The sequence below is a fragment of the Perca fluviatilis genome, chromosome 5 (genome assembly GCF_010015445.1).
Source record: "Perca fluviatilis chromosome 5, GENO_Pfluv_1.0, whole genome shotgun sequence".
In the NCBI taxonomy this organism is placed as follows: Eukaryota; Metazoa; Chordata; class Actinopteri; order Perciformes; family Percidae; genus Perca; species Perca fluviatilis.
In genome coordinates, this window is record NC_053116.1 from 43,243,983 (window position 1) to 43,266,942 (window position 22,960).

Sequence of the window (22,960 nt, forward strand, 5' to 3'; positions counted from 1 at the left end):
GTGCATGCAGCTGTGTGTGTGTGTGCGTGCGTGCGTGCGTGCGTGTGTGCGCGTGCGTGCGTGCGTGCGTGCGCGTGCGTGCGTGCGTGCGCGTGCGTGCGTGCGTGCGTGTGTGTGTGCGTCTTGAAGGCACATGTGTGGCCATACACAGCACACGAGCTGTAGAGTTCATGAAGTTCATTACTGTAACGTTATTTGTGAAGTGTTTCCTACATTACCTTACAAGGATAGGGAAGTACATATAGTACGCCTCCTAATTTTGGGAGGAGTAAAATGTTTTTCGTGTATAAATATGAGTGTTTTTGGCGAGTAGCAGCCCTTCTTTTGGGTCCCTTTTGGGTCCCTGTTGGGTCCCTTTTGGGCTCCCTTTTGGGTCCCTTTTGGGTCCCTTTTGGGTCCCTTTGGGCTCCCTTTGGGCTCTTTTACCGAGTGCTTTACGTGGCATCGGGATGCCATGAAGCCTTCTCCGTCTACCCTTGCACTTTCTGTGTTTTGGGGAAGATTCATCATGCCTCTCTCAGCTGGAGAGGGGTTCCCTTGCGCTCGCTGAGTGTAAGGGAGGAAAAGAAAAAGAAAAAAGACTATCTCTGAGAAGCGGCTTTGAATACCTCTGTTATACAGAGGCCAAAAAGTGCTCTTCTCTCTTAGTTTGCCCAGACGCTCTCTTCGCTGCGTTTTGGGAAAGATTTATTTGCCTCTTTGACACCAGAGAGGAGATTGCCTGCATTCATATGAGTGTGGGAGAGATAAGGCCAGGAGGTAAAGAGAAGCAGCTTTAAATACCTCTGTTAGAGCGGAGGCTTTATCTTTATTTGTATTTTTATTTTGTAGAGGACCACTTGCTTTTAATTTCTGCTTTTGTCACAAAATAATAAAAACTACCTGAGTCCGACTTTGGACTAGGGGAGCCAATCTTTGCCAGTTCTTATTCTCTCTGGGATCATCTCGCCCTCCACCAAGCGGGGAGGGTTCCCCCCTACGGGGGTCAGTGACTCCTCTTTAACCGCCCGTGGAGAGCCGCGTCCCGGCGGGGATCGACTTGGACACGCAGACCCCCCCCGAACTCTGAGCCCTGAACTTTGACCCTGCTGTCTCTGCCAACCGGACACACAGACAGACACACAGGCGGGGCAGAGAGACAGACTAGTAGAGAGAGACTAGTAGAGAGAGACTGGTAGAGAGAGACTAGTAGAGACAGACTAGTAGAGAGAGACTAGTAGAGAGAGACTAGTAGAGAGAGACTAGTATGTCTCTCTCTGGAGCTGGAGACAGAGAGAGAGAGAGACAATAGACATGTTTTATTGAAGCTCCAACAGAAATGACAAATAAATAGTTTTAAAACTGAGATAAACCTACTAAATTCTCAATAAATCAAACCATAACAAGAAGAAAACTCGAAGAAGAAGATTTTTGGGAAGAAAATCACCAAGGAAACGATTTAATAAGGCAAGAGAAGTGAAGACAAGGACGAGCTAACACAACAGCTAACTCTGCTAACAACAGCTAAGGACAGAGAAGAGGAGCAAGAAGGCTATGCTACGGTAAGCTAAGGACCAAAAGGCTCCAAACAACAAGGGAAAACCACCAAAGGCTAGCACTGTCTCCTTCAGACTCAAGAGAAGCTGTAGTAGAGTAGCGAGGTAAGCTTCCCTCATATCCACAGTAGTTTAATTTGAAATCTGTACCTCAAGAACCCAAGACTAGCCTGTGCTAACTGTGCTAAGTTGACATAGCGTGCTAAGTAGCAGCAGAGCAGCAGCAGAGCGTCAGTTAGGAACTGCAACAATGTTGGGATCTCCCGGGAGACAGCCCAGCCTCCTTGTGATTGGCTACCCAATAGAAATCAAAAGTACACAGGCTAAGAAAGCCTACAAACACAAACAGCTCAGAGAAAACCCAGAGGCTCTGACTGCAGACATATGTCCCTCAGGAGGAATCAGTAATCTACTACTGTACACAGACAGTAGCATGGCATAAAGCTATCTGTGCCCACTACGACCACCATAAGAAGAGAGGCATATGCAGTGGGAGACAGATAGTCATCGAAGATGAAGACAAGGACAGCCCACCTCTCACTGTCAATGTCTACCATAATGGGACCATCATGTTCCAGGGCAATGAGGCCAGTTTCAGCTCTGTCCAAGAGAACTTCAACACCATCAGAGCTCTGGCAGAGACAGAGAAACAGAGACAGGAGAAGATCAGCAGTGAGGAGGAAAGCAACATCATTCCCACAGAGCAGCCACCAGGGGAAGAGCTGGAAGAGGAACAGCCTCCAGGAGACCGTCCAGGGCTCAGCAGTCAACTGGAGAGCACAGTGGCCCAGATGAGAGAGAGTCTGTCTCTGCAAGAAGTAGAGTTGGTGGAGCTGAAGGAGCTGCTGCTTTCTAAACAGATCACTGAATCCACACAGCAGCTAAGAGACCATATCAGCCAGGTGAGGAACGAGATGAAGGCCTCCATACAGGAGCTAAGAGGAGAGGTCCAGGAGCTGCAGCAGGACAGAGAAGCTCTGAGAACAGATCTCACTGCTGTAAGACAGGAGCTGAACCGGAGAGAGCAAACCATCCTCAGCCTCAAGGAGCAGCTCCACAGTCTGAGAGCCTGCCATCACCAACCACAGCCCTCCATCACCATCAACAGCCCCCCTCAACCTGAACCACAGCCCTCCATCACCATCAACAGCCCCCCTAAACCTGAACCACAGCCCTGCATCACCATCAACAGCCCCCCTAAACCTGAACCACAGCCCTCCATCACCATCAACAGCCCCCTCAACCTGAACCACAGCCCTCCATCACCATCAACAACCCCCCTCAACCCAGTGGTGGTTTCTCTAGGAGGCCAAAGGAAGCCTGGCCTCCCCATGAAAATATAAAACATAATTTAAAATATAAAATAAATTTTATTTTTAAATAAAATTTAAGAAAAAAATTACGATAAATGTTATAATTTAAAATATATTTGAATATTTTAAATTATGTTTTATATTTTTAATCGTAGGAATTATAAATTTCCCTAATCAAAACATTCCATTATCATTTTCTTCTATAGCTGGTAGAGCGAAACAGCGCCCCTCTGCACTGTGTGTGTGGTGCAGTCCTGTCTGTGCTCTGTCTAGTGACCAGTAAAACGCTACGAACGCTCAAAGGAGGCCAGCTTTTCCTGGCCTCCCTTAGAGAAAAAAATTAATATTTTCAGCCAATCAGATTGAAGCTAGGTTTGACCTAGCTCGACATTGAATGGTCAATTTATCATAAATAAAAAAACCAGAGAAGCCAGGTTGAACCTGGCTTCTCACCAATCACATGCCTCAGACAGATGTGTAACTATGGTAACAGTACGCTACTACGCAGCGGTGCCGACTGGCGTCAGCTGAGCTAACAGTCAGTTAACAGCAAGTTTACACAATTGATGGTGATCTTGAGTTTCTAGTTAAAAATGACTTCACTATAACTTGCTTTTGAGCTACAACTGAAGCGAGCGAGGCGCGCCGTGCACCTCTGACGCTCATTCCTGAGTGGTGAAGATAGTTGTGGAAACTTTCCCGGCTGGTCAACAGTACAGAAGTTAGCTAGCTAGCTAGCCATGGCACAAAAGCGCGTTTTGGATTTCTTTATAGATTAACCACAAGCTAAAAGCGTAAAGGACCGGAGGCAGAAAACTCAGCAACTGTAACTGAATGAAGTAGCGACCCTGCTAGCAACAGACGACGAGGGAGCTAATCTTGTAAACCAAGCTAGCAGCACCAGGCTAGCCGCAGAGCCAAGCTAGCAGCACCAGGCTAGCCGCAGAGCCAAGCTAGCAGCACCAGGCTAGCCGCAGAGGGAACATCAACATCAACTCAGTGCTGCCAGCCCTGGGTCACACTTTTCCTGCTAGACGTTTTGGAGATGAGGATTTATTTTAGTGTTATGACTGCAACACAAGGTAATAATGCTGGTTTATTATTATGCTGCCGCCGTGCAGTAAATTAGCATGATTTATCAACTGTTCAGTAACAGTTCAACTGGAAGTTTATACGAATTATTGGAGATAATTGTGTTTTTGTTACACTTGTGTAAAGCCTACTTAGCCTACGTATTGGAAAACCAGAATGAGGTCACACCGATTTTTAATTATCCTACCGTATTGTTATAAAATTATTAGGCCCAGTTTAACACGCAGGCCTAATATCTTTATGCCTTTAATTTGCTATTGCTGTGCTACAAAAACTTAAGGCTGCATTTCTCTATTTCAGTGTTTATGTCAGGACTGATTGGCTTCACTTTGATTTGATTTAATATAATTCAGTGACGTGTTTTATACCCTTGTGTTTTGTGGCTCAGTGTTTGAGCTTGTAGTAGCCATATTCTGTACCATTGGGGTAGCTTTGTGCCGATATCCTGCGTTACCTGTGCCTGGTCTGTTCTGTCTTGGATTTTGGACTTTATTCTTGTTTTTGTTTTTTCGCTTGTGGAGCATGTACCTGTGTTCCAGTTTTATTACAGAAGCCTTAGTACTGTTTTGACACCACGAAGTGCCTTTGTTTTAATAAATAGAGATATTTTGTCTTCATCTTGACAGTATGGGTATGAAATAAATGTTTATAAAAGTAACTGTGTGCACATCCCACCTTCTGGCAGGTGCAGGACAAATGAAAATACATAAAACGAAAATAATATAATGTCCGCAACACTGCTTTAAACTCCCATATTTAATATAAAAATGCAACGTTTCGACCCAGCTGGGTCTTCTTCAGGCAAATGGTGAACACATTTGATGAAGGGATATATGTAGGGCTCACATTCAGCTGACACACCATCTGGCTTCAATTAGTCTGATTAGGTGTGAGCTACCCAAAAGGCCCCACCCATGACATTTTCATAGACTTTTTCCCCATATACATCCCAAAAGAGAGGGGGTTGCTTTTTAAAATACAATATATCCAAAGAGACACATGATGTTACCATGCACAGAACTAGAGAAAAAGGGAAAAAGAAAAAAAAAAAAATGGAAAAAGAAAAAATATATAGAGATAAACATTCAAGAGGAAAACAATTCCATATAAAGTTACCACAAACAGTTAAGAAATTAATGAACACTACCCCACATATTCATAAAATCTACTGCATTAGTACTTACACAAACAGACAATATCTTACAATGTTTTTTAGAAATAGTTTTGTATCAAATTCTTCATTAAGAAACAAACAATATCTAACAACATTTTTTAGAAATAGTTTTGTATCAAATTCTTCATTAAGAAACAAACAATATCTTACAACATTTTTTATAAGAATGGTTTTATATCAAATTCTTCATTAAGGCCATGAGGAGACATTGTGTTTAGATAATGAATCCAAAAGGTTTCCCGTTGGAGGAGCCTTTTGTCCTGGTCTCCCCCTCTAGGAGGTTTGTTGACTCGCTCCACCCCTATATATCTGAGGGCGCTGACATTATGCCCTGCCTGTTTAAAATGAGCTGCTACAGGGCTGCGCTCATCCCCTGTTCTAATGGTGCTTCTGTGTTCACTGATTCTGGTCCGTATCGCTCTCGTTGTTTTACCCACATAAGCTAAACCACATGGACAGCGAATTAGATAAATAACATGTGTGGTGCTACATGTAATCGCACCGCGAATAGATGTTAATTTGCCAGTGTGTGGATGATTAAAGCTTTTACATTTGTGCGTATATGAACACTGGGCGCAACTACCACATTTATACACAAAATAAAACAAGGCATCACTAACCCTCCGACAGACATATTCCTGTGTGCTGTACACATTCCCCCTAGTGACTCCCCATACTACGATGAAGACATCTTCCCCCTTCTCCATGAGCAGATCTGCAGCTTCCAGGCCCAGGGAAGTGTGCTAATCTGTGGAGACCTGAACGCACGTACTGGCTCTCTCCCTGACTACAGCACAGAGCTAGGTAACAGTCATATATTCGGACACAACTATCCACAAAACAGAACCAACCTTCCTCGTTCCAACTGTGACGCCCAGACGAATAAGAACGGCCGAGAGTTACTGCAGCTCTGGCCGAGCGCTGGGTGCGTACATCGTCAACGGTAGGTTACGAGGAGACTCTTTAGGTAGAAATACTTTCTGCTCACCTCTTGGCAACAGCACCATTGACTACATGGTAACAGATTTAGACCCTTTCTCTCTCAGTGCATTCTCAGTTAAACCACTGACCCCCCTGTCTGACCACAGCCAAATTACTGTGTTCCTCAGAAGGTCAGTGACCAACAACACCACCCCCCCACAGCCCAGTAAGCTGTTTAACATCAGGAAATCATACAGATGGGCCGAAAACAGCGCAGAAGAGTTCCAGAAAGCAATCAGCTCACCCGAAATTCAAACACTATTAGATACCTTTCTGGACACCACATATGTACACAGTCAAGAAGGCATAAATAATGCAGTTAGACATGTCAATCACATCATCATGCAAACTGCAAAAAAATCACAATTGAAATTATCCAAAAATAAACCTAAGAATCCCAAAGATGATAATTGGTTTGACAAAGAATGTAAAGAAATTAGACAAAATGTTAGGAGATTATCTAACCAAAAACACAGAGATCCAGGAAATGTAGACTTACGCCTTCTCTACTGTGCCACACTTAAACACTACAAACGTACACTCAGAATCAAAAAAGCTCAACACACACACAAACAACTGGCATTAATCGAGGAGTCCATAAACACAAACCAATTCTGGGAAAAATGGAAGAATCTTAAAAAATCCAAACCTGTAGAATTGGCGATACAGAATGGAGACATATGGGTTGGCCATTTTGAAACGCTCTATGAGCCATTACCAAGGAACCCAGACCCAAATCAAAACCAAATAATAACCAAACTGAATGAACTAGAATTGGCTGTTAAAGAAAACCAGAATCCTCTGGACTCCCCCATTAATGAACAGGAACTCAGAGACAAACTCCGGGCACTAAAACCCAAAAAGCCAGCGGGCTCGATGGCATCATGAACGAGATGCTGAAATACACCAGCCCACAATTCCAATTGGCCGTTCTGAAACTCTTTAATTTGATCCTGAGTGTAGGTTACTTCCTGACATCTGGATGGCGTCATCCCCTCATCACACCAATCGTACAAACTTCTGACCCAAATAATTAGCGACAAACGGGCATCTGTGTGAACAGTAATCTGGGAAGCTCTTTTGTAGCATCATCAACTCCAGACTCATAAACTTCCTTACCAAACACAATGTCTTGAGTAAAAGTCAAATTGGTTGTACCAAAACACAGAACTTCAGATCATATTTACCCCAACCAAACCTGATAGACAAACACGTTCACCAAAACAACAACAAAATCTATGCATGTTTCATAGATTTCAAAAGGCATTCCACTCAATTTGGCACAGTGGACTATTCTACAAAGTTATTGAATGTGGTGTAGGGGTAAAAAATGTTTATCATTAAATCTATGTACACTAAATAAGTGCAGTATTAAAATTGGCAACAAAAGAACAACATCCTTCTATCAGAAGCGAGGTGAGACAGGGCTGCTGTCTGAGGTCCACTCTATTCAACATCTATATAAACCAGCTGGCCACCATCCTAGAGACATCAGCAGCACCTGGTCTCCTCCACTCTGAATCAAGTTCCTGCTCTATGCAGATGACCTGGTCCTGTTGTCCCCTACAGAACAGGGCTTACAGCAGAACTGGACCTGCTGACGCATTCTGCTAGACCCGGCCCCCTGGCAGTAAACACCACAAAGACAAAGATAATGACCTTTCAGAAAGACCGATCTCAAGGGAACACATGCAGCTTCACATTGGGAACACATAAATTAGACGCTGTACATTACAATTATTTAGGACTCAAAATAAGTTCCCTGGAAGTTTTAACCGATAATGGAGCTGAGAAATTTGTAAAGTCAAATCACATTAAAATCTTAGTCATTTTGATGTATCCATTCTGGTGTGATTTGGGGTTCACCCTTCTGGGTGTTTATTATTCCAATCCGCACCCTACAACCGACGATGGTGTGGCAGGTGTGGGTAGGACTTCCTGCTCATTTTCCCCGATTTAATACCCGTTTGAACTGAGTTAAGATATGTCTTTTTTGAGAGGTGGTGACAGTATTCATACAGACACCAAGGCAGACACACACCCTGTATACGTAGTTTCTGTTGTTCTTGGTGTGTTGTGGTTGTTGAGTGGTGGATGTTTACTTTGTTTTGTTTGTGTGTGGGATGTTATTGTAATGTTTTGTGTTATGTGCGTTATGCATAGTATTATGGTCATGCTATAAATACTGGATTGGATGGATGGGGAGGGAGGGAGAGAGGGGGGAGAGGGAGGGAGGGAGGGGGTGGAGAGGGAGAGTGAGGGAGGAGGGATGGAGAGAGACAGAGGGGAGGAGGGGGAGAGAGAGGACAGAGAGGGAGAGAGAGGAGCAAGAGAGGGAGAGAGAGGAGGGGCGGTGGGGAGGGGGAGGGGAGAGAGGGGGGAGGGGAGGACAGAGGGAGAGAGGGGGAGGGAGAGGGGGGAGGACGAGAGAGGGAGGGAGGAGGGGAGGGAGAGAGAGAGAGGACAGAGAGAGGGGGGACAGTGGAGAGGGGAGAGAGAGGGAGGGTGGGGAGAGAGAGAGGGGGAGGGGGGGAGGGAGGGAGGGGAGAGACAGAGAGGAGAGAGAGAGAGACAGTGGGGAGAGAGGGAGGGGGAGAGGGAGGGAGGGGGGAGAGGAGACAGTGGGGAGAGAGAGAGAGGGAGAGGGAGGGAGAGGGAGGGAGGAGAGAGGGAGAGACAGAGAGAGAGAGAAGAGAGAGGGAGGGAGGAGAGAGGGAGAGGGGGACAGGGAGGGAGAGAGGGAGGGAGAGAAGAAGCGGTCGTGTACTCTGTACCCCTGGGTGATGGTGTCCCAGTGCGCGATCCAGTGCGTACATGCAAATCTCCGGGTGGTGGCAGTTCAGTATTACGTAATCTCCCTTCAGTGCGGGACATGCACCCCCTGGGCGGCGGTGTCCCCAGCGCATTAATGCACCTCCGGGTGGTGGCGTGCCCCAGTGTACATGCACCCTGGGTGGTGGTGTCCTGCGTGTACATGTACCTCCTCCCTCAGTGTGACATGCACCTGGGTGGTGGTGTCCCAGTGCGTTACGTACCCCCAGCGTGCGTTACTGCACCTGCGGTGGTGTCCTCAGTGCGTACTCTGTAACTTCCGGGTGGTGGTAACTTCCAGTGCGTACATGCAACTCGCGATGGTGTCCTGTGCGTACATTGCACCCTGTGGTGGTAATTGTGCGTACATGCACTCGCGATAAATGTCCAGTGCGTACACAAAAATCTCCTGCGGTGGTAAACCAGTGCGTACATGTACCCTCCTGCGATGGTGCATCCCGTGCGTAATACGTAAATCTCCGCGATGGTGGTATCCCAGCGTACTGCAACCTGGGTGGCGGTATCATCCTTCAGTACTAATAAACTTCCAGGTGGTGGTGTCCCGGTGCGTAACTCTGCAATCTGCGGTGGTGTCCCCAGTAATACGTAACCTGGTGGTGGTGTCCCAGTGCGCATTACGTAACCTGGGCGGTGGTGTCCCGAAAAATACGTAACCTGGTGGTGGTATCACAGCGCATTAATTTCGCAATTTCGCGATGGTGTCCTCAGTGCGTACTACGTAACCTGGCGGTGGCGTCCCAGCGTACTACGTAATCTGGGTGGTGGTATCCCCAGTGCGTAATTATCCGCAATCTGCGATTTATCCAGCGTACACGCAACCTGGGCGATGGTGCACCAGCGCAATCTGGGTGATGGTGGTCCCCAGCGCGCATTACTGCACCTGGGTGGTGTCCAGTACATGTAACCTGGGTGATGCGTCCTGCGCGCGCATATTACGTAACCAAGTGGTGGTGTTCCATAAAATACGTACCTGCGATGCAGGATCAGCGCGTACATGCAATCTCCCCAGTGCGCATTACTGTAACTCTGGTGGTGGTATCCCCAGCGTAATACGTAACTCCCAGCGCATTAATACGTACCCTGGTGGTGGTGTCCCCAGTACGCAAAAATCCCTAAGTGGTGCGTCCCCAGCGGCAATACGTAATCTCCACGCATACGCAATCTCCGCGGTGGTGTCCCCAGTGCGTACACCTTCCGCGTACACAAAATCTGCGATGGCAGAACCGAAGTACACAACCCGCGGATGGTGTCCCAGCAATACGCAACCTGGGCGGCGGTGTCCCCAGCGTAAAATAATACTAACTCCCGATCCCAGCGTGCACTTGAAAAATCTCCCGATGGGTCCTGAATCTACTACTCAATCCGGCGGATGTACTCACTCAACCTGGGCATGCAATCCATCGCAATACTAACCTGGGGATGCAGGTCACGCATTACTAACCATACTACTAACCTCCCGGTGGTAATCCAGTACACAAAACCCCCGCTACTTACTGGTCCCAACACTCTCGTCCCCAACACGCACCCGCGCACCCCCCCTCCCCCGCCTCCACCCCCCTGCCACAATCTTCCCCATCACGACGCCCCGCCCTCCCCGTCCCCCCTGGGCCAGCGCCCCGGTGGCCCGCCCACCCGGGCGCTCCTGGGGGCCCAACGTACCCCCGTATGCGGCCCCGCCTCGCTAGGTGTACAACCTGGGTGGTGGTGCCAGTGGTTCGTACCTCAGTGTGCGTTACTGTACCTGTGGTGGTGTCCTCAGTGTACATGTAACTCTGTGGTGGTAACTCAGTGTTACATGTAACTCTGATGTGTCGTGTACATGTACCCTGGTGGTAACCAGTTGTACATGTACCTCGGATAATGTCCAGTGGTAACATGTACTCTGGTGGTAACAGGTACAGTACCCTCTGTGGTGGTGCGTGTTTTACACCTCTGATGGTGGTCCGGTACGTGCACCTCCTGATGGTTCGTGTACAGTACCCTTTATGGTGAGCGTGTACGTACCTGTGGTGGTGTGTTGTACATGTACCCGATGGTGCTGTGCCTCCGGGTGGTGTCTCAGTGTGTTACGCCCTGGGGGTGGTAAGTGTGTGCTTACCTGGGTGGTGGTGTCTCAGTGTGTACATGTGTAGTATGGGTGTCAGGTGTACGTACCTCTGGGTGGTGGTCTCCGTGTGTACATGTACCTCTGGGTGGTGGTGTCAGTGTGTACATGTACCTCTGGGTGATGGTGTCTCAGTGTTATGCTTGGTGGTGTTGTGTTATGTGGGGTGGTGAACGTGTGTAATAGTACCCCTGGGAGGTGCCAGTGTACATGTACTGGTGGTGGTGTTAGTGATACGTCCCCAGTGGTGTCTGTGTACCGGTAACCTCTGGGTGATGGTATAGTGTGTACATACCTGCGGTGGTGTCTTAGTGTGTACATGTATCTGGGTGGTGGATTCAGTGTGTAATGTAGTTAGTGTGGAATGTTGTGTGATGAGGAGGGTGGAAGCCATGTAGTGTTTTGTGTGTTTTGTGTGTGTTGTGTGTGTGTTGTGTGTGTTGTGTGTGTGTTGTGTGTGTGTTGTGTGTGTGTTGTGTGTGTGTTGTGTTGTCTGATGAGAGAGAGGTGATCATCATGTGTGTGTTTTGTGTGTTTTGTGTGTGGTGTGTGTGTGTGTTGTGTGTGTGTTGTGTGTGTGGTGTTGCTGATGAGAGAGGTGAATCATGTGTGTGTTGTTTTGTGTGTGTTGTGTGTTTTGTGTTGTGTGTGTGTTGTGTGTGTGTTGTGTTGGCATGAGAGAGGTGATCATCATGTGTGTGTGTTTTTGTGTGTGTTTGTGTGTGTTGTGTGTTGTGTGTTGTGTGTTGTGTGTGTGTTGTGTGTGTGTTGTGTGTGTTGTGTGTGTGTTGTGTGTGTGTTGTGTGTGTTGTGTTGTCTGATGAGAGAGAGGTGATCATCATGTGTGTGTTTTGTGTGTTTTGTGTGTGTTGTGTGTGTGTTGTGTGTGTGTTGTGTGTGTGTGTTGTCTGATGAGAGAGAGGTGATCATCATGTGTGTGTGTTGTGTGTGTTGTGTGTGTGTTGTGTGTGTGTTGTGTTGGCTGATGAGAGAGAGGTGATCATCATGTGTGTGTGTTGTGTGTGTGTGTTTGTGTGTGTTGTGTGTGTTGTGTGTTGTCTGATGAGAGATGATCATCATGTGTGTGTGTTGTGTGTGTGTTGTTGTGTGTTGTGTGTGTGTTGTGTTGTCTGATGAGAGAGGTGATCATTTATGTGTTGTGTGTTTGTTGTGTGTGTGTTGTGTGTGTGTTGTGTTGTCTGATGGAGAGGTGATCATCATGTGTGTGTGTTGTGTGTGTGTGTGTGTGTGTGTGTGTGTTGTGTTGTCTGATGAGAGAGGTGATCATCATGTGTGTGTGTTGTGTGTGTGTTGTGTGTGTGTTGTGTGTGTGTTGTGTTGGCTGATGAGAGAGAGGTGATCATCATGTGTGTGTGTTGTGTGTGTGTTGTGTGTGTGTTGTGTGTGTGTTGTGTTGTCTGATGAGAGAGGTGATCATCATGTGTGTGTGTTGTGTGTGTGTTGTGTGTGTGTTGTGTGTGTGTTGTGTTGTCTGATGAGAGAGAGGTGATCATCATGTGTGTGTCTGCTGAACTCTTGGTTTGTTGGGTTCACACTTTAAAACTGGAGCAGCTGTAAGAGAAACTTTCTTCAGACCTTCAGAGACACAAATAATAATATTCATTCTCAACATGAAACTCACCATCTGTAACATTGATCCTGAACTCGTGGTAATGATCCGGAGAGAAAGGTCTTTCCAGACCACACCTGTAGAGTCCTGAGTCAGACCTGGTCAGCTGGGAGATGGTCACATACACAAATACTTCAGACGGAGATCTTCCTACATATTCAATGCTGTATCTGTCTCTCTGAGCGCTGAGATCGGATGTTTCAACCAGAATGTCTTTGTCTTCACATCGTTCCTTACAGAAGTACAACCTGTTGTCTCCATAGACAGAAAAGTTGCAGGCAACAACAACATTATCTCCAGATGTCTTATGGAAGATTTTTACTTCAGGAGGATTTCCTGTTAGCAGTGCTGTTGAAAAGATGAACAATCATTATTTACTGTCTGTAATCCAGATGATGATCCACAGTTAAGGTCCTTGTCTGTGTTTCATTGTATCTGTCATCCCTAAAAACTCATCACTCACAGAGACCTTGCACACTGAGTCAGATGGGTATTAATTAAGCAGTTTGGATGATTTAGTTGTCCTAAAGAAAATGACATATTTATATATGTTGGCTCCATCCAATCCTGAGCTGTTCCACCTCCTTATCAAGGAGCTGAGGGATGATCTCCATACATTCAGAGTTTACTTCAGGATGTCAGTGGCTCCCTGTGATGCTTTGATAGAGATCCTGGAGGCAGATTAAACAGAAGAACACCAAGAGAAGGGAAACAACTGATCCTCAGTCTGGCAGGAGCTCTGTGAAGTCTCAAGACTTCTCAAAATGTTTTGCTATGGATGTGATAAAACACAGTTAATTGAACCTGATTAAAAAAAAATTATGACAGACGACAGTTTCAGAGGCAGTGTGTAAATGTGATTGACACAACATGAGGTCGTATTAATTTCTATCGTGCCAACATTTCTGTCATAGATTTAGGACTCAGTGTGCAAGGACCTCTAGACAGGAAGTGGCCCAGTTCAACCAGTCTGACTGCTTCATCATCTCACCATCTACTCATAATCTGATTACATTTGATGAAAATCACTTTCACACTTAAAAAGGACAAAAACAAAACCTGAATATTTTCATGATGTTTAGTAGAAACTCACCATCAACAACAGTGATTCTAAAGTGGCCGTATGACATTGTTGATCCATTCAATCCACAGCTGTACCATCCAGAGTCAGACTTGGTCAGCTGGGAGATGCTGACAGAAACATCTGCTCCTGGATGAAGTTCTTCATATTTAATCCTGTATCTGCCGCTCTGAGCTGTGACATTACTTGTTTCAATGAGAAGGTCTTTTTCTTTACAATCATTCTTACAGAAGACCTTTGTGCTTCCAGATGAAGGAAAGGGACATGTTACTCTGATATCTTCTCCTTCAGTTCCTGTATAGATAAGGATTTGGGCTTTGGCGAGCCCAGAGTTTCCATCCTGCAGAGCTGTTGAAGACATGAAAAATCATTAGTTCATTATCTCTTTAAACACAATGAGCCATAAACATGTCAACTGTTTGCAGCACCATAATGAAACACATGTAAACCTTTTGGTATCTGAATATGGTTGTCTACCAGAGTGGACAGTCTTTACTCTCTCAGACACTAAATATATCAAAGTGGCACAACTATTTTACTTTGTATTCTCTTTACTTATATTTACAGATTGAGCAAAATATGAAGAAAACAGCTGCAACAGATTTCAACCCAGAAACCAGAATAATGGTTTTTGGCCTCCCCTTGGAGGAAGGAGAACAGGTGGAGCAGACAGTGTCCAGGCTAATGTTGGAGGGGCTGCGGTGCAACTCTGTACCCAGCTTGGTGGAGAGGCTGAAGCCTGGAGGTCCCAGACCGGCCCGGTCAGGATCCAGCTGGCTTCAGTCAGAGACAAAGTTGATCTCTTGAGCAGGAAACACAAGCTAAGGGATGATGATCGATACAACAAGATATGCCAAAATCACACGCAGAGAGGCTTTTGGATTTGAACTTTCATACTATTATAAAGGAGATCCCGTCGGGGAAAGACTTTTTGTGTAACAGGATATGGACGCATTGTGAAACGTGATGAGGAGCAACAGAGACGCACGCCAGATACTGGAAGATGAACTGTTTCTCGGCCCCACCATGTTCAAGACTCCACTTCTTTAGTACACTGGAACGTTAATGGATGGACTGCAGGTAACTGTACATTAAGAACAGTTCTGTGTACTTTAAATCAGGATATCATTTCACTGAATGAGACGCATTTATTTGATGACAAAGTAATCGACCTGGAAGGTTATACATGGTTTGGTTATAACAGAACAGAACATGTTAAAGCACCTGAAGGCTCCGGTGGGGCTGGGTTTTGGGTTAAAAACAACCTGCTGGACACCAACCCAAACCATCTTTTCTAATCTTTACTAGTCCTTCTGCTGGGCGCCCGGGTGGGTCAGTTGGTGGAGCGTGCGCCAACATGTAGAGGTCAATGAAAGTATATCTTAGCTGTCGCAATGATTAAAGGTGGAAATGCCCAAAAAAAAAAAAAAGTGTGTCTAAACTCAACTGTCGTCGCCGTGTGACGCATACTTTTTGTCAGCTGAACTCAACTGTCGTGTCGTCGGCGGACACCATCATTTAGTATATCATGTAAAGCAACACGTGAGAACTTTTTGTAATTTAAAATAATATTTCCAAAATGGTTTCAGTGGTTCATCAACTCGTAACAGGGTGAACGGCACTTCTGCATTCACTTTGCAGCTCTCTACCGGTTATAACCGCACTCTGCTAGTTTACCAGATCAGGTAGAGGATCTGGAGTTCCAAGGAGACATAATGAGACATAATGAGACATAATGGGACATAATGAGACATAATGGGACAATTCCTCTTCCAACCTGTAGGGGACTGAAGAGGGAAATGTTCTCTAGTGTTGCTTTAAATATTTGTACATGCATTTTTGTACAATATTATACAAAGAGAATGCCGCAGATATAAAACTCTGAATCAGTCAGATGTCCCCTGAATCAACAGTAGGTGTGTGTCACAATCCCATTAGAGAAGACCTGCTGGTTTAAAGGAGCATTCATCAGAGTTCAGTGATGAAGAATATGAAGAACTAAATCTGTCAGCAGCTGTCAGTGAACACACAAACTTTACTTCACACAAAAAACTATATTTTCAGACTCACCATCTACTACACGGATTCTAAAGTCAGTGTATGAAGCTGCAGATAAAGGTCTTCCCAGACCACACCTGTAGAGTCCTGAGTCAGACCTGGTCAGCTGGGAGATGCTGACGGAAACATTAGTTTTTAGTTTACTTGTTTCATATTCCATCCCATATCTGCCGCTCTGAGCTGTGACATCACTTGTTTCAATGAGAAGATCTCCTTGTTTACATTCATTCTTACAGAAGAACTTTGTGTTTCCAGATTGAGAAGAAGAGCATTTAACTCTGATATCTTCTCCTTCAGTTCCTGTATAGATAAAGATTTGGGCTTTGGCGAGCCCAGAGTTTCCATCCTGCAGAGCTGTTGAAGAGATGAACAATCATTAGTTCATTATCTCTTTAACACAGTTCCCATAAACATGTCAACTGTTGGCAGCACAATAATCAATCACCTGCTATTCAGCTTTAGATATGAGAATGGTATTTACTACCAGAGTGGACAGTCTTTACTCTCTAAGACACTAAATATATCAATGCAGCAAAACTATTTTACTTTTTATTCAACATTACTGTTTATTTATTGTTGTTTATCTTTAGGATGTCTTGTCCCCCATCCCTCTCTGCTGTAACAGTGTGATTGTTCCCATTCTGGGATTAATAAATGATTTTGAATCTTGAATCAGATCAAACAGTAAACCAGGGAACTATTTACATAAAAATAATCCAGACTTCAGCCACAAACTAACAGCTCAGAGAGACTTTCAACATGATCTGTTCCTGTTTATCAGAACAAAGACCTGACTGAACTCATCTACATTCAGATATTAATACATAAAGCATACAGCAGAGTTTAACTTCAACTGAGTCTGTTCCTTCATTTCCTTCCTGATGTGCAGTTTATTTAGAGGAAGTAACAGGAATACTTGTAATGAAGTATATCTATAACTATAGAAAGCTGTGATGAGAAAGTGTTTGACCACTGATCAATAAAGAAAAGAGAGAAACCAACAGCAGGACAGAGGGAGAGAAATCCAAAGTGAATGTACTCACAGAGGAAGAAGAAGCAGATCAAAGTGGGACAGACGGTCATGTTGAGACTGGTGGTTTACTGCTGCCTCTCTTCCTTCTTCACTGGTGAACCAGGAACTAGTTACTTCTTTAAATGATGGAGTCCCTCCTCCAGACACAAGACCCACAGCTCTCCTTTCCTCCCCCTCCATCACTCTGGGTTCACACTGACACTATTACCAACATAAAAACACATTAATACTTTCGGCAGACTCTCTTCTCTCTGGTGATAATTATATTTTGGCAAAACTCTACCAATGTACAGATAAGCATGCGACTCTTGTTTTAGGACAGACTTTCTTTAACTTATAGTTCATTACATACGTGTTACTTCCTCTAAATAAACTGAACATCAGGAAGGAAATGAAGGGCACATACAGCTAATAAAAACTTCATAATTTCTCTAAAAACATGTTTTGCTCTGCACCAGAAATCAACTATCCATTCTGATGCTTTTTGTTGTATTTTTAGGGGAACAGACTGCATGTGGTCTGTTGATTCCCTCTGACTATTAGTGTTTGAGTTTGTTGGAGCTTTACAAAGTTGTAATACCTACTGGATGTAGAAGAGGAAGATCTGACATCCTGCAGATGAATAGAAATCTACAAATCAGCGTTGAGATGAAGGGAGCAGCATTTTGAAACAATGGAGGGGAAATAGCATGTTGTTGGTGTGCTGTTTTTCTTTATTATTATTTTATTTTAATGTGAGAAAATACAAGGAACCACAAGTGATACAAGACACAAACAGACAGTCACATGAAGAAAGAGATATAATTAAAAAAAATAAAAGAGTAAATTAAAATAAAACTAGCAGTTGCAGTGCAAAATTAAATATTTCATGTGCTTATTCAGTCACTTTTCAAATTAAAATTCCTACCCCTATACATATAACTCTAGACCATTCTTCTTTTAGGTATAATTCTAATGGGGACCATTCCCTTACAAAAACATCAAGCATATTTCTTAGTACATGTGATAGTCTCTCCCATGGCAAGATGGACGTACATGTTTCATACCACATTGTAATATTAGGAGCATCTTCGTCTAACCATGTATGTAGTATTGTGAGGCGTGCAGCATACAAAGCAACTCTAAGAATGTACCTGTACCTACGATCAAAAGTAGCATCCAGTCCCAGTACCAAACGGTATGGATTTAGTGGAATATCAAACCGAAAAATATTATTAATCTCATTTTGGACCAAAACTTGAGATTTTTGGACATGACCACATTAGATGTCCATAAGTGCCACAGCTGTTTTTACATTTCACACATAATGATGAGCACATAGGGTCGTATTTACATTGAATAGCAAGGGTAACATGCAGGCTGTGGACAATCTTATATTGAGTCTCATAGGATTTATTAGAACATGTAATTTTCTTTGCATTCAACAAGATCCTCTTCCACATCCCCTCATCCAGTTGGGATCCAAAATCTTCACCCCAGGAAGTTGTACTATTAATCATAGGGGTGTTGACAAATATTTGAGAGTAAATATAACTTAAAACTTTCTTCTTTAAGGAAGAAGCCTTTAATAGGATCTTTTCAAGCGGATTCATACTCAAGCCACTCATACAGTATATGTTGGTATAGAATAGATATAGCTCTTAAACTGTAAATCAGGGAAAAATTGTGTTTGAGGGAGCTCAAATTCAGTTCTGAGTTGAGAGAAAGATTTTAGAATCCCATCTGAGCAGAGATCTTGTATTTGAAAGATACCCGCATCGTTTGATGTTTTGAAACCCACATCTAAACAACACAATTCAAAATCAGGAAACAATAGGTGCCAGAACAGAGAGTTGATTTTTAATCCGAAAGTGTCTACGTACTTGATTCCATGTTTTAAGGGTATTTCTAACGATAAAATTATCTTTCATCCCATGTAGTGAGATTGCATTTTTTATAAAGGGCATATCTGACAGAACCGGTTCACATCCAATATTTTCCAAATCCAGAAATGTGGAATTAGCATCATTATTTAACCATTCAGTAATATATATCTTATTTGTGAGACCCAGTGATAATACATTATATTTGGCAGTGCTAACCCCCCTTTGTCCCTTGGTAACTGCAGTTTCTGCAATTTAAATCTTGGGCACTTGTCCTTCCATACAAATGTACTTATCAAACTATGTAGTGATTTAAAAAACTTAACTGGAACATAATTGGGTAGCATCTGCAATGGATATAATAGCCTGGGTAAGACATTCATCTTAATGATGGCATCTCTGCCAATGATATTAACAAAGGGCTCCATCTTTGAAGATTTTTTCACCACTCACAACTGGGTCTAAATTCATTTTTACCATTTACCGAAATTACAACAGACATTAATTCCCAATTATCTAAAAAAAAAACATTAAAAAATTGGAAAGTTGAAAGTTTATTTTTTCAGAAAGAAAGGTTTAATTTTTTTTTTTTAAGGGGAGGGGGTTTTTTTTTGGGGGGTGCAACTTATATCTGACGACCAGCAGCGGGGAGACTCCTTAAACCTGCATTATATCTGAACTACCAGCAGGGGGAGACTCCTTAAACCTGCATTATATCTGACTACCAGCAGGAGGAGACTCCTTAAACCTGCATTATATCTGAATTCCAGCAGGGGGAGACTCCTTAAACCTGCATTATATCTGACTACCAGCAGGGGGAGACTCCTTAAACCTGCATTATATCTGACTACCAGCAGGGGGAGACTCCTTAAACCTGCATTATATCTGACTACCAGCAGGGGGAGACTCCTTAAACCTGCATTATATCTGACTACCAGCAGGGGGAGACTCCTTAAACCTGCATTATATCTGACTACCAGCAGAGGGAGACTCATTAAACCTGCATTATATCTGAATTCCAGCAGGGGGAGACTCCTTAAACCTGCATTATATCTGAATTCCAGCAGGGGGAGACTCCTTAAACCTGCATTATATCTGACTACCAGCAGGGGGAGACTCCTTAAACCTGCATTATATCTGACTACCAGCAGGGGAGACTCCTTAAACCTGTATTATATCTGAATTCCTGCAGGGGGAGACTCCTTAAACCTGCATTATATCTGAATTCCAGCAGGGGGAGACTCCTTAAACCTGCATTATATCTGAATTCCAGCAGGGGGAGACTCCTTAAACCTGCATTATATCTGACTACCAGCAGGGGGAGACTCCTTAAACCTGCATTATATCTGACTACCAGCAGGGGGAGACTCCTTAAACCTGTATTATATCTGACTACCAGCAGGGGAGACTCCTTAAACCTGCATTATATCTGACTACCAGCAGGGGAGACTCCTTAAACCTGCATTATATCTGACTACCAGCAGGGGGAGACTCCTTAAACCTGCATTATATCTGACTACCAGCAGGGGAGACTCCTTAAATCTGCATTCTCTCTGAATTCCTGCAGGGGGAGACTCCTTAAACCTGCATTATATCTGAATTCCTGCAGGGGGAGACTCCTTAAACCTGCATTATATCTGAATTCCTGCAGGGGGAGACTCCTTAAACCTGCATTATATCTGACTACCAGCAGGGGGAGACTCCTTAAACCTGCATTATATCTGACTACCAGCAGGGGGAGACTCCTTAAGCCTGCATTATATCTGACTACCAGCAGGGGGAGACTCCTTAAACTTGCATTATATCTGAATTCCAGCAGGAGGAGACTCCTTAAACCTGCATTATATCTGACTACCAGCAGGGGGAGACTCCTTAAACCTGCATTATATCTGACTACCAGCAGGGGGAGACTCCTTAAACCTGCATTATATCTGACTACCAGCAGGGGGCGACACGTGCGGTTGCAAAAGGAGGTCTGTTTCTGTAGAAGTCTATGAGAAAGTTACCCACTTCTCACTTGATTTATGACCTCAGTAAACATGTTCATAATGAGTTTATGGTCTCAATCGCTAGTTTTAAGTCTTCTGCAACACAGAATGATGTTCATTTTTTTAATTATGGTCTTGTTGATTTAACAATCGGCGATAAAGCAGGCGGTGTTTTAGGGCGTGGCTATGATGTGATTGGCAGTTCGCGGCCTGTCAATCATGACAGAGGTTTAGCCAAGCTTATGGCAGGTAAACTTCATTTTGGGGGTTGACCACGCTTTCGTTGTAGTAACTGTGACACTTTGGTTACTTAATAATGTCTTGTTCAGCGTTCGGTTGTACGACAAGACACTCAAAGGAGTCGGCAGTTCAGTTTTTCCGGAAAGTAACGTTACATTTTTTTAAAATACTGTTTTTCGTTAGCCAACGTTAGCATCCCAATTAATATCAGTTAGCTAGCTAGATTGCACCTTGCTAACCAAACTAGCGGGCTAACTAATAACGTTATGCAGACCGTATAAACTGATTAAAATATATATTTAACGTTACAGTCTTATACAGTAGCTAGGTGCACAACGGTCTCGCCGGTGATCTGTTTTTAACCATATATGGTGCTAATCGATGCGCATGTAATGGTAATGTTAGTGTAAAATCAAAGCCTGATATAGATAACGTTATGGTGCAAATTCATATAAACCCTATTTACACGGGATTAGAATAATTTTGGGACTGCGTGTGATTTAGAAAGTACCCCCTCACATCTGAGTTTCGTGTGGCGCATTCCCACGGGACAAGCAGAGACCGCTTTTACTTGAATATACCGAAATATATGTTCCTGCCCGAGAGTTGGGCAACATTACCCGGAGGTGCCCGAAGGACCGGCACATAATATCATCCCCGCCACGGGACACCCTCACAGCATCACCGTCACCCTCACAGCATCACTGTCACCCACACAGCATCACCGTCACCCTCACAGCATCACTGTCACCCTCACAGCATCACACCCCAAGCATACTCCCAATCACCACCTGCCACCGTACCACAATCACCAAACCAAACCCCATAAACACACATACGTACCCTCACAGCATCACCCTACAAAACCCCACAGCATCACCGTCACCAAAACTCACCCAACTGTCCCCACACATCACCACAACCACTCACCAATCACTTCACCCCCACAGCATCACCATACCCACACAGCATACATCACCCCACAACACACCTCAAGCATACCGTCACCCCCACAGCATCACCATCACCCACACAGCATCACCACACCCACACAGATCACCAACCCTCACAGCATCACGTACCCACACAGCATCACCTACCTCACAGCATCACTGTCACCCACACAGCATCACCGTCACCCACAGTCATCACATCCCTCACAGCATCACTGTCACACACAGCATCACCGTCACCCCACAGCATCACCTACCCTCACAGCATCACTATCACCACACAGCATCACATCACCCTCACAGCATCACCGTACCCTCACAGCATCACCACCTCACAGCATCACTGTCACCCTCACAGCATCACTGTCACCCTCACAGCATCACTGTCACCCTCACAGCATCACCATCACCCTCACAGCATCACTCACCCACACAGCATCACTATCACCCTCACAGCATCACCGTCACCCTCACAGCATCACCGTCACCCTCACAGCATCACCGTCACCCTCACAGCATCACCGTCACCCTCACAGCATCACTGTCACCCACACAGCATCACCGTCACCCTCACAGCATCACCGTCACCCTCACAGCATCACTGTCACCCTCACAGCATCACCGTCACCCTCACAGCATCACCGTCACCCTCACAGCATCACTGTCACCCTCACAGCATCACCGTCACCCTCACAGCATCACCGTCACCCACACAGCATCACCGTCACCCTCACAGCATCACTGTCACCCACACAGCATCACCGTCACCCACACAGCATCACCGTCACCCACACAGCATCACCGTCACCCACACAGCATCACCGCCACCCACACAGCATCACATCACCGTCACCCACACAGCATCACTGTCACCCACACAGCATCACCGTCACCCACACAGCATCACCGTCACCCACACAGCATCACCGTCACCCACACAGCATCACCGTCACCCACACAGCATCACCGTCACCCACACAGCATCACCGTCACCCACACAGCATCACCTTCACCCACACAGCATCACCGTCACCCACACAGCATCAGCATCACCGGATCATCATCAGAATTGTCGTTTTTTTGT

At 44.9% G+C, this 22,960-nt stretch overlaps 1 protein-coding gene across 1 annotated transcript in view; it reads right to left on the minus strand.

Moving 5' to 3' along the window:
* Positions 1-16,878, minus strand: part of LOC120559834 (polymeric immunoglobulin receptor-like) — a 23,145-nt gene extending 6,267 nt beyond the window's left edge. The window contains exons 1-4 of the mRNA XM_039801868.1: positions 16,844-16,878; positions 15,813-16,154; positions 13,755-14,090; positions 12,674-13,009 (exon numbers count right to left, since the gene is read on the minus strand). Of these exons, the coding sequence (XP_039657802.1) occupies positions 12,674-13,009; positions 13,755-14,090; positions 15,813-15,960 (820 nt within the window). The 5' untranslated portion in view covers positions 15,961-16,154; positions 16,844-16,878. The remainder of the gene's footprint in view (positions 1-12,673; positions 13,010-13,754; positions 14,091-15,812; positions 16,155-16,843) is intronic.
* Positions 16,879-22,960: the final 6,082 nt, after the last annotated feature.